At 51.1% G+C, this 12,584-nt stretch overlaps 1 protein-coding gene across 3 annotated transcripts in view; it reads left to right on the top strand.

The window, feature by feature from the left end:
- Positions 1–529: 529 nt before the first annotated feature.
- Positions 530–12,584, top strand: part of Maea (macrophage erythroblast attacher) — a 36,153-nt gene continuing 24,098 nt past the window's right edge. Inside the window, exons 1-3 of one of the 3 annotated variants that reach the window (XM_023700327.1) lie at positions 556–645; positions 2,234–2,329; positions 8,078–8,178. Coding sequence is in view for 1 of the 3 variants with exons in the window: in XM_004624630.2 (XP_004624687.1) it covers positions 577–645 (69 nt within the window). In the remaining 2 variants the exon portion in view is untranslated. Of the gene's footprint in view, positions 646–2,233; positions 2,330–8,077; positions 8,179–12,584 lie in introns of those variants that run through there. The other 2 variants (XM_004624630.2, XM_023700336.1) reach the window with 2 other exon arrangements.

Raw genomic sequence — 12,584 nt, 5'->3', positions numbered from 1 at the left:
TTCAATAGGGAAGTGAGGGTCCCACCCAGGACTCCAACAGCCTGTAATAACCTGTGAAAGCAAAATAGTCCTTCGATGCAGGCGCGGTTTGAGGACGTTTAGACAGCGTCGCCAGGAAGGACCACGGCCTTGTGAGGTCAGTGCTAGGAGGGGTGGTCGCCAGGAGAAAGCCACGTGTGCTGATCGCCAAGAAAGTGACCACCAGCAGGGGCGACCTCCACAAGAGGTGATGGCCACGAATGTGACCTCGACGTGACCGCCACGATAGGTGACCCTAAGAGCGGTGACAGCTATAGGTCGTGACGACTCCCGCAGACTGCAGCGCCGGTCGACGGACCCCACGGCTCTGTAAGCCAAGAGCGCAGTCCAGTAGCCGGGCAGGGAAGTCTAAGGAAGCCGATCTTCGATTGGCCGAGCCTGGAGCAGGCCGGCGATGATTGGTCCTCACTTTCTTCCGCCCCGGGCGACGGGGTGACTTGATTGGTGTAGGTGCGCGACACACCCCTATAGCCCCGCCCACTTAACGTCACTACCCGCCGTGCCGTGCGCCGGCCTCCTCCGCTGGGGCGGCCCAAGATGGCGGTGCAGGAGTCGGCGGCCCAGCTGTCCATGACCCTGAAGGTGCAGGAGTACCCGACCCTCAAGGTGTGCGCTGCAGCACGGCCCGGGCCGCCGCCGCGTTTCCTTCCGGAGCCAAAGAGGTTCCGGGGAGCGGAGCCTGAGCACAGCCAGTGTGGTGGGGCCGGGGGCGGGGTCCTCAGGGGGCGGTGGGGCCGAGGCCCGGGCCGGGGCCGGGGCCGGGGCCGGGGCCGGATGGCGGCCGAGAGCGGGGGCAGTAGGACCGGGGTCTTGGGGTCAGGCCTGGGCGGGAGGTCTGCGGGGGTCGCGGGAACGCGGGGCCAGGGGCGCTGGACGCCCCGCGGGGCGGTCCGAGGGCAGTCCTCGGTCTTAAGGTGGTGACTGGGCCGGGGGCCACTTGGAGTCGTGGCCAGCATTGCGGGCGTAGGTCGCGGCAGCGTCCGGCCACTTCCCGGAAGCTCCGGCTGGGCGTGGCGAACTGGCCTTTGGGCGTGCTAGGGGACTGAGAGGAGCCCCAGACTCCTGGGCAGTCCTTCTTGCTGGTCTCCCCGCACTTCCTGGGCAGCGCCTGCCAGGGGTGTGACCTTGGTGGTCCCTTCCATATGGCGAAATAAGCCAGCGCGGGGAGCAGGAGGTTGGTGCGGGCTCTGTAATGACTAGAGAATTTGATGGTGCTCTCTTGGCTCCAGTGAGGAAATCCCATCAGAGAGCCAGGTTGGACATCCCTAGGAAAGCTAGCTGGCTGAACTTTAGGGTTGTGCAGTCACTTCCCGGAGGGCCAGGTAGATGCTTTCCAACCAGAACAAAACACCTGATGATGCTGTCCACCTCCGTGATGACAGGTGGTGACAGGTGGTGACGGGTGCAGGGCCACGGCCAGTGCATGTCCTTAGCCTCAAAGCAGTCTAGCTAGCTGCCCTAGAGCATGGCCCTGGGCTCTCTGGACCCCACTCCAGCTTAATTTGTATGCTCACTCTTGGAGATGGAAGCTCTTGTAACACCCTTCACCCCCTCGGGCAAAGCGAGTGACCACATACTGTTCAAGGCAGGACTGGCACTCCCTGGAAGGCGTGGGTTAGCTTGGTCCCTGCTTATATGTGATTGCCTTGATGAGGTTGGTCTTTACAGGGAATCAGAGGTGAGGCCCTGCTCTTCCTTAGTGGGAAGCAGGTGTTTTGTGGCAGTTTATTTGATTAAGAGGTTAGTGGCTGTTGTTGGCATTACCAGATCTCTTTGCAGATCCCTTCAGGATGTCGTTGTTGGATTTTTACTTAACTGGAAGACCTTGGTATAGATCACCAGTACTTTCAGACCTGTTTGAACAGTCACACATGGACATTTACAGAGCTGAACTGCTTCATTTTGTCTCTGTCGTTTTGGTTTGGCTGAGAACCGCCAGGCAGGAAACCTTTCCAGGAAATCTTCCAGTGTCCATTGAATGCATTGGAAAGGAAATGTACAGGCAGGAGAGGGCTTCTTATGTCCTCTCTCTTCTAATGACTGTGAATGTGACTTGCATTCCAGAGCTGTTGTGCAATCTTTGATTAAAATGGGTGTGCAGCGCATTTTACTTAGGCAGGTACAGGAGGGCAGTGCTGTGGTTTCCTGAGCAAGCTTGTCATATTTTTCAAAATCATTTTTGTTTTTCTTACAGTGATATTAAAAAGCTAAACATGGTCGTGCAGACTTCCACTCTCGGAAGGTGAGGCAGGAGGATCAGTGCAAGTTGAAGGCCAGCCTGGGCTACAAAGTGAGTTCAAGGCCAGCCTGAACTGCATAGCAAAACCCTGTCTCAATAAAGACCAAAAAAAAAAACCAAAAAAAAAAAAAAACCAAACTTCACTTGGGCAACTTAGTATGATCCTGTTTCAGTAAAGTGACTGGGACTGTAGCTCAGTGCAAAGGCAGCATGCAACCCCCAGTACCACAAAATAGATACATAAAAATGGATATTATAGCAGAATTTTTGCAAGTAGAGATGCTCGCTCCCCCAGAAAGTGTAGTAGTAGCGTTTCTCTTCCAGCCCTGGGTTTCATTCCTGTAATGATTTCTCTGTTCTGTTGAGTGTATGAGTGCTGAGTTCATGTGTTTTTGCTATTGTCAGCAGTGATTTCTGGTAGTTGATAGGGAGGTTTTAACTGGGGCACTAGGGGTAGGGGTCCTGAATTAGAAGTATTTGTTGGGCCGGGGAGATGGCTCAGTAGAACAAGCGCTTCCCTGGCAAACGCAAGGGCCTGAGTTCAGTCCCTGGTTCCGCAAAAAAAAAAAAAGAAAAAGAAGAAGAAGAAGAAGTATTTGTTAACATAGAATGAAATGATGTGGGCTGTGCTGAAGGCACCAGAGCTATACTCTTGACAGGGTGAGGAGGGCTGGGTGCAGGTGCAGTTGGTACAAAAACAGCGTAGGGTCTGGAGGATGTGGTTCTGTTGAAGGCTATCTAACGTCAGGCTGTAGGTGATGGACCTCTGGGAGTCCTTGTTCGATTATTTTTCAGAAAATTATTGCTAGTTATAAAATAATTTGAGTTTTTTCCTTTACCTTGAGTTCCCTCCTCTCTCCTCCCCTCTCCTCTCTCCATCACTATGCAGATCAGGTACACGTCTGTCTGACCCAGGGCAGGACCTGCCAGTTGTCCCTGGGAGCCCTGGCTGTGAACACTGTTCTTCCAAACTCTGGTTGGAAACGCTGAAGATTGTCTGAGGGTGTAATTTATTCTTGAGTGTTTAGGTTCTTTGCCTTCCGTTTGCTGTCATTCTGGCTGAACACATACTGTCCTGCAGTTGCACAGCCTGGATTTGTACTTGACACAGAATGTTTGCATGCCAAGCGTGTGTTTGAGTTAGAACTGATAGTACAGTTTTCCAAACAGGGTCTTGGATGGATTTGGGAGGATCATGGGTTTTCAAGTGTGAGAAGTACTGGTAACAAAGTGTATGACTTCAGAGACATGCATGTTGAGTTTGTTTGTAGCTTTGTTGTACCCTTGGTGGTGGCCATGAACCAGGTCTTAACTTCTGGTGTGCAAAGTAGAGTGGCCTCCTCCCTTTGAAGCTGTTACACTAAGATACCTGGTAATCTGGCCCCCTTAATAGGCACTGAGTAAAATTCCTGGTCCCTTCTTCTTCCATGCTGGAACTTGGCCAACCTTCAGAGCACCATATGCTCTGGTCTGGAGGACTTGGTACTGCCTTCTTGCCTCTTGGAGCCTGCTTGCCCCTTGGGCACAGCTGTGCCCTGCTGCCCCAGCCTCCATCTCTCACTCTTCCTTGTCTTTGTGCCATCTTGGGACAGTTGATGCAACAGAGCTGATACTACCCTGTCCCCTGCTTGCCTCTTCTGTTGCCTGTGTCCTCTGGCAGGGCAGGCACTGATAGAGATGGACTGGTGGCTGGCTGCTGGGTTGGCTTTTGTTTTGTTTTTGAAGCATTATTATTTTAAGCAGATTTTTTTCTAATACTTGGTTCTCTATGATGAGTGGGCCACATTAAGGCAGGACTAAAACGAGGCTCCCAGTGGCCATTGGGCAGCAGAGCTGGGGGTGGCTCAGTGCTGCCTGTGCAGGTGCTACACCCTCACCTGTATGTTCTAGCAGCGGCTGTTGGGAGGCTCAGGAGCGGGCCTTGTGGGGGATGTGCCAAGACAGTCCAAGCAAAGTGCACATGAACCTTGTGATCCTTTAAAGACCCAGGGAAGCCCTGGGTGTGGGGCAGAGGAAGGGTGAAACTCCTCCCCAGCTGCTTCACCTGAGCTGGTGGTCAAGGGAGTTGTTTGGGAGGCAGCGCAGCCATAGGGCTGTGCCAAAGCCTTGGCAGATCTACCTGGGAGACAACCTGGGTTGGCCTTGTGGCCTGTGATGCAGAGGCCAGGGATGGAGGCAGGTCTGGCTGGTGAGGTGGCATGGAGAGGAGGGATGCCACACCATCACGCTGTTCTCTTACGGTTCTAGGGAGAGAGGTTAGTGGGGGTGCTGGCTGCCCCTTGAAGACCTTGGTCTCTGCCGAAATAGATGCTGGTCACTTAGGTCCTGAGACAGATGTTCACTATATGGGCTGGTGAGATGGCTCAGTGGTCAAAAGCACCTATTTGAACAAGCTTAAGCTTAGCAAAGCAAAGGGACCACGGTTCAATCCCCCAGCACCACATGCCAGGCCAGCCGCGCCCCCTGGTGGGCTGAGCTGGCCACACACACACACACACACACACACACACACACACACACACAAATAAATAAGTAAATAAAAATTAAAAAAAAAAGTGTTCACTATGTCAATGACTCACAACTGCTGAGTGAGGAAAAATATGCAGCCATGCAGGGGCCTGGCTCTGTCCTCCTGCTGGGAAGCTCCTGCCTGCCCTGCATGGTCCCCAGTGTCCCATATGGTGACTTTGCTGTGTGTCTATCCTGGTCTGCAGGTCCCTCTTTCATTGGCTGGCTCATTGGAATGCCAGAAGCCAGCTGCTGTTCCTCTGTGCCTGTCTCACCTATGACTGCCCTCTGCTGCAGGGTGTGCCCAGTTGTCAGACCCTGCTAATCCCTTGCAGTGCCTCCAGCATGTGCCCCCGCACTGCACTCCCCCTGCACACTGTGCAGGGCTTGTACTGCCCTCTCTGGTCTTGGTTTGGCCTCTCACCTCTCTAAGTTTTGTCCTTCAGTGGGCATTACAGGCAGCTGGGCATCTGTCTTATATTTGTGCCTGCAGCCTGGCTTCTCCCTGGACCCCCCTCAGACCTCATGCAGTGAGCTGCCACCACTACTCCCCACCTGCCCCATGGGTATTCTCTTTGGTGTCTGGGAGAATGATCATAGGAGCCGGCCAAATAGCTCAGTGGATTAAAGCTCCTGCAAGTAGGCGCAGGGGCCAGGGCTTCGATCCCTGAGCCTGCCGTGCTGGCCCTGCCCTCAGGGCACGCTGAGAAGGTGATTGAGGCTGGGTATGGTGGTGCGTGCCTGTAATCACAGCTCTTGGGAAGCTGTAAGCAGGTGGATCACTACGAGTCTGATCTAGTAGTGAGACACTGAACACCCTGTAGACCCTTTCCTAAAATACAAAAAAAAAAACCCAAAAAACAAAAAAAACATACAGTGATCATAGGAATCTTGGGCATAGTTCACCACATCCTGGCCTTAGCACCCCAGGCCTAAGCTTACCTACTTTGCTCTCCCAGCCCAAGTGAAGGCTGCACCCTTCTGCTGCTTGTTCTGATGGACTGAGAGCTGGGTGTGCACCTGCTCTTGCTCACCTGTGCTCTCTGTCTCAGGCTAGAGCTGTACCACAGAGCTACACTCCTGTTACTGTTGGCACCCCTCCCCCCACCCGGATATATATGTATTTGATACAGGGTCTCGTTACACAACTTGGACTTGTAGTGATCCATCTGTTTTCAGTCTCCCTAGTGCTGGAATTACAGGCGTGCACCACCACGTCTGGTTTTGGTGGCCAGCTCAGCACGCCTGGGGGCAGGGCCAGGACAGCATGTGGTGCCGGGGATTGAACCCCGGTCCCTGCACTTACCAAGCAGGCACTTAGACTACTGAGCTGTCTCACTAGCCCTACCCCAGGGATGTTTTTGTTTGCTGTTTTTCAGGATCATCTTCAGGATCCTCTTAGTTCACAGTGGCTGCTGAGTCTCCAGCTGTTGCATCTAGCTGGAAAGAGTGGGGTAAAAACTGCCTATTGGATAAACTCCCTGCACAAGATGTTCTCAGAATCCTTCTAAGCATTAAATTACAGCCTATCGAGTGTGCAGTGCTGCCCTAAAACAAAATTGGGATATTGTGGTTTCTTTATGGCACTACTGCAACCTGACAGAATAGCCTGCACCTCTGTATTTTTTCCCATCAGACACTCCTTTTGCCTGTGTGGTGTTGGGGCAAGACTTTGTTGCCTGGCATGGGGTCACAATAAACAGCTATTGGCTGAATGGATTTTCTCATAGTCTGGTTGGAAACTTCCTTGAAACTCTTCACTTTTGTCCACTTGCTGCATTCCAGAGTACTTCTGTTGGCATGCATGGTTGTCTCTCTGTTGAGGTTGACCTTCTTCACCTTTGTCTTCACCACTGCTCTAGCAGCATGCCCTTGTGGGACAGCCTCAGACTCTGCCCATTTGTCCAGCCTACATATGGTTTGGTTTTGTTTTTTGATACATGGTTTCACTATGTAGCCCAGGATAACCTAATATGGGGCAATCCTCCTGCCTAGCTTCTGTACTTCTGGCCTAACCAGCATTTTCAGACAGATTTTGACTTGGATAGGCTTTCTCGTAGTACCTGCCATACCCCAGAGGTGGTACCTACTGCTTAGAATCCCCAGTGGCTCATGGGAGGCCCTTCTGTCCCAGTAACCATTTCATGCAACTTTTCCTCCTGCCCCTTGTCCATATGTCCTGCCCATTGTTTGGTTCCTGCCTTTCTTGCCTTGTTGCCTCTGTTCTCAGGATTAGGGAGAAGTCAGCTCACCTCCTCAGGCCAGTTTCTTTGCTTGTGTTCCCTCCGCCATGAAGATATGGACTGTTGTCTTCTGTCACACAGTGGGTCAACTGCACAGATTACCTGGACCTGCCGGGCACTCTAGAGTTGCCACGCTTCTGCCTTTGCCCCAGTGTCTATTTTTGTGTCTGGGCACCAGAATCTGCAGTGGTATTTTGGTGCTTGCCTGAGGTGCCACTGTGTCCTGTCCCTGTCTGGCTGCCAGGGTGCAGTGCTCACTGGCTCTTCCCTGGCCTCCGATGCCCCTGCTGTACTGGCACGCCCAGCACGCATGGCCTGGCCTTGGTCATCCCCGCCTTGGTTACCTGTGTTGCAGTAGCTGCTCACTCTCGCGCTCCTGTTCGCGCTCCCTCTCGCTCTCGCTCTCGCTCTCGCTCTCGCTCTCGCTCTCGCTCTCGTATTTAGGACAGGGTCTGCAGGGTCTCACTTACTTAGATTGGACTCATAGTGATCTTCCTGTTTACAGCCTCTCAAGCACTGGGATTATAGGTGCGTGCCACCATGCCCAGTCTCAGTCTCCGTCTCAGTGTGCCCTAGGGACGGGGCTGGCACAGCAGGCCCAGGGATCAAACTCCCAGTCCCTGTATCTGCTAAGCAGGCGCTTTAATCCACTGAGCTATTTGGCTGGCCCCAATGTGCCCCAGATCTCTGCCCAGCAGGCTACGTGGCATCCTTTAATAGAGCAGTCAGGGACCTCTGACTTCCTCCTCGTAGACCCTGGAATTGGCCTTGAGCTCTTACGCTCACACTGCTGCTCCATTGCTCTGGCTTTGCAATGCAGGATTCAGCCTTGTATCCTCCTGCTGTCACTGTGCCTAGAGGCGATACCTCTCTCCACAGGGGTAGAGTGGCCTTCCTGTCTGTCCCCTGCCTGTGGATCCCTCTAGCCACCAAGTCAAAATGTCATATGGTCTTTGTGCCTGTGGCTTCTTATCTATCTCAAGGTAGAGGTCAAGGTCATGAGAGTGACCACCTCAGGCCCTCCATGACTGCCCCTCCTCTACTCCAGTTAGGCACTTAGCTACAGTGGCCTCTTGCTGCTACCAGGACACCTGATGTGCCTTCCTGCAATGTCCCCAGGACTTCTCTGCCCTCTCACTTCCTTGATGGGTGAGTTGGTGGGTGGCCCCACCCCTTGCACCCTGACCATTTCAGTGGTGTTGCCAACCATTGGGCAGTGTTGTAGCCTTGTTTCTGACTGCTGGGGATGAATGCAGTGTTTGTTAGATGACAGAGATGAGTCTTCAGTCAACAAATGAAGTATTAAAAATTATTTCATCGGGGCTGGAGAGATGGCTCAGTGGTCTAAAGCACCTACTTAGAACAAGTTCAGCGAAGCACAGGGACCACGGTTCAATCCCCCAGCACCACATGCCAGCCAGCCCGCCCCCTGGTGGGCTGAGCTGGCCACATACACACACACACACACCTCTCTCTCTCTCTCTCTCTCTCTCTCTCTCTCTCTCTCTCTCTCTCTCTCTCTCTCAAAAAAAAAAAAAAAAAAAATTTTAAAAAAAAAATTATTTCATCACTGCTTTCGGAGCAGTAAGAAGCGAAGTAGAAGTCAGCACACCTCTGGAGAAAGCTCAGTGGGTAATTGGGTGCACAGTGGTTCGTTGCTGCCCTCTGCACCTCAGTGGCCAGCTGGGATGTGTTGTGAACAGATGCTCATGTGCAGAGCCTGGTGGGAACAGATGTCCAGGGGCTTCCTGGGCAGCAGTGCTGATGCCAGAGAGCCCTAAGAAAAGGTCTGGGGTGGGAATGGTGACAGCATCCTGGTACCTTGTATGCTCACCTTGGTAATTCTTCTAGTAGACAGAGCACTGAGAAGGTGGCTCTACTGACCACAGAGCCAGGGGTGGGCACGTCCAAGGGACTCTGCCCCTGGAGCAGCACTGGTGTTTGCTCTGCTCTGCTCTACTTACAGGGTGTGTGGCCAGGTGCTGGTGTACCTTGTGTTGCATTGGGTCACTGAGCTGTCCCTAGGACAGGGGATGACCATGTGATGTTGGCCTGGAGAGTAGCCGTGCCACACCCATGCACCTCATTGATGGGATCTGCCGTGCCTGGTGCTTTGCCCTCCCTAGGGGGACAAGCCGCCTGAAAGGATTCTGCAAGTCACTCACGGGTTGAAGATAGGTGTGGTGACTACCCACAAGAGGAGTGAGTGGGGTGTGCACCCCAGCTTCATCAGCATCTCAGCACAACCTCCAGAAGCTGTCCTGAGACATTGTCAAGGCACCCATTTTAAGATTGGGGACCTGAGCCAGCCATGCCCTGGGCGAGCCCTTCTAGGGTATGCTGGGGGAGCACAGCCTTCTGTGACTGGGAGAGTTGTGTGGTCTTAGGAAGCGGGATATGTGGTGCTGTTGTCTGGTTCTTGCTAGTAAGTACTTAGAAACTTCTCTGAGGCTGTTTTTTCTTTTCTTTTTTTTTTTTGTTGAAATTTTATTTATGTGTGTGTGTGTGTGTGTGTGTGTGTGGCCAGCTCAGCCCACCAGGGGGCGGGGCTGGCTGGCATGTGGTGCTGGGGGATTGAACCGCGGTCCCAGTGCTTTGCCAAGCTTGTTCTAAGTAGGTGCTTTAGACCACTGAGCCATCTCACCAGCCCGTTTTTTCTTTTCTTTCTTTTTTTTTTTTTTTTTTTTTTCTCTCAGAACTGAGGATTGAACTCAGGCCCTTGAGCTTGCCAAGGAAGTGCTTATTCCACTGAGCCATCTCCCCGGCCCCACGTTTTGTTTTTTGTTTTTATTTTTTCTCTACTGGGCATTGAATTCAAGCTCTCATGCCTGCTAGGCAAGTGCTTTGGTACTGGGTTACATCCCCAGTCCCCTCCGATGCTTAATTGTGAAATACTTTCTGTGTTGGTGAAAGTGGCTAAAAACATGATGGCAGGGGCCAGGGAGGTGGCTCAGTGGAATAAGCACTTCCCTGGCAAGCTCAAGTGTCTGAGTTCAATCCCCAGTTCTACAAAAAAAAAAAACAAAAAAAAAAACATGATGGCAAACTAAATGCATCTTTCTTGTTAGTAAGCAGTGTCAAAAAACATAGGGGAAACACTGGAGAAGGCTTGAGGAAACGCAGCCTAAAACAGGTGACAGACACAGTGCAGGAGGTGGCTTTAGAGTAGGATGCAAGGGTAGATGTTTCCTACCAGCCTCCGCCTCCAGTGCTTGCCGAGTTGGCTCCATTAAGGACACCCAGAAGGATTACTTCTGTGAGTCACTAAAAGGATGTGCTGGGGGAAATATCAATGAATATCAGCTAACCAAGTAGGTCCTGTGATCCTAAAAGCTGTCTGGAGACAGATTACCAAGGAAATACTAAGGTATGATAAATAAAATTCTAAATATTTAGCATAATCAGAATAACAGACTGCAAATTCCCCCAAGTGTGAACCAGGGAGCAAATTCAAATCTGTAAGAAAGACCCAAGGCCCTCTCCTTCCATAGAGTGCTTTGGCAGGAACACAAATGGCAAATGTGTGGAGAGGAAAGTGAGCTAGGGGGTTAAACCATATAAAATTATGTTTGTAGATAAGAAAACGATGATTGAACAGCCTGGGAACATGTAAAGAGATGTTTAAAAACTTCCCACAATAAAAGGGTCAAGGGCATATAGTTTTGTGGCAAAATGTATCAAGCATTTCTACCAAGTTCTGAAAAATTGAGGAGGAAACACTTCCTGTCTCATTCTGCAAGGTCAGTAGTATGCCGGTAGCAAAACCAGATAAGAAAACCAGAATAATATTCCCTCTGAATGACTGTGAATCCCATGAGCCTGAGCAGACTGAATCTGGCCACAGGTAGGAAGAATGACAGATGGTGACTAAGTGGCATTTGTCCATCAGTGGAAGCCTGGTTCAACATGCAGAAGTCAGCAAAACCATGAATGTGCTCAGTAGACGCAAGACAAGCAGCATGCCAAGATCCAGCACTTTTTCATGGTGAAACACAGCACTATGCTAGGCAAGAAAGGACTTCTTCAGCCTGGGCAAGGACTTCTAAGAAAACATCGTACCTGGTGGTAGACATCAAGGCCAGCCAGATTATGGGGCATCACCCTCACCTCTTACATTTGCTCTCCTACCTGAAGCTCTCTGGGACTGTGTTGCAGTATCCTCTCATGGAGGTAAAGTGCCTGATGTGACACCTGCAGCTGAAAGGAGAACTTTGCTTGGCTTACAGTATGGTCCATGGGCTGCAGGTTTAAATATGGAACCAGCGGGCTGCTGGGCTGGCACTGAGGAAGGCTTATGATGCTGCGGCCAGGAGGGAGGGAGACGGACTCTTTCTAGTTACACCCTGGGGCCTTGCCTCCAACAGGCCCCACCTTCTAACAGCATACTCAGCTGCTGATGAGTGCGGGGCCCCATGCTCGGTCACCTTCCAAAGCATTGCCTCTGACCTTGTGAGAGTCATGTTTAGATTATTGTAGATCTAAACCATAACAGGCAGGCCAGAAAAAGAATAGCCATTCAGATTGGAAAGGAAGAAATAAAACTACTTGGAGATGACGTGATCGTATATGGCGCTTCTAAGAGATTCACGCACATGCACACATAAGCCAGTAGAACTAATGAATTAGTTCAGCAGGGTTGCAGAGTAAAAGTTGATACATAAAAATAGGTTGTGTTGCTGGGTGTAGTGTCCTGTGCCTCTAATCCTTGTACTGTGGGAGGCTGAGGCAGGAGGAGTGAAAATGAGCCCGGCCAAGGCAACTTAGTAAGACTGTGTCCCAAAATAAATACTAAAAGGGAACCTGGGATGTAGCTCAGTATGAAGGCCCTAGGTTTACTCTAATACCACCAGAGAGAGAGAGAGAAAATATGAAGAACATTTGATTTACAGTAGCACCAAAAACAATAAAATACTTGAGAATAAGACAGAACTATTAACTGTTGGTAAGGTAGCACTACTCTCCAAGTTGATGTGTGGATTCAAGACTATCTGTCAAAATCCCATTGAACTCAGGCCCTTGTGCTTGCCAGGCAAGTGCTTATTCTACTGAGCTATCTTCCCCAGCCCTGATAAACTGTTTCATAAAGTCATATGGAAATGCACGGAACTCAGAACAGCTAAAACAGTTTTGAAAAAAAAAAAAAAACAACAAAATCTTGGGCCAGCTAGAAAGCTCAGTGGATTAAAGTGCCTGCTTAAGCAGACTCAGGGACGGGGTTTGATCCCTGGAGTGTCATGCTCGCCCTGCCCCCAGGGTGCACTGAGACAGGGATTGAGACTGGGCATGGTGGTGTGCACCTATAACCCTAGCACTTGGAGACTGAAGACAGGAGGATCACTATGAGTCCTATTTGTGTAGTGAGACCCTGTAGACCCTGTACTAAAATACATTTTTAAAGTCTTAGGACCCACATTCCCTGATTTTAAAACTTCTTATAAAGCTATAATAATCAAGGTTGATGGGACTGGTGAGATGGCTCAGTGGTCTAAAGCACCTACTTAGAACAAGCTTAGCAAAGCACAGGGACCACGGTTCAATCCCCCAGCACCACATGC

This window comes from Octodon degus, unplaced genomic scaffold (genome assembly GCF_000260255.1).
Source record: "Octodon degus isolate 3935 unplaced genomic scaffold, OctDeg1.0 scaffold00006, whole genome shotgun sequence".
Taxonomy (NCBI): domain Eukaryota; kingdom Metazoa; phylum Chordata; class Mammalia; order Rodentia; family Octodontidae; genus Octodon; species Octodon degus.
This window is presented reverse-complemented; position numbering and strand designations above follow the sequence as displayed.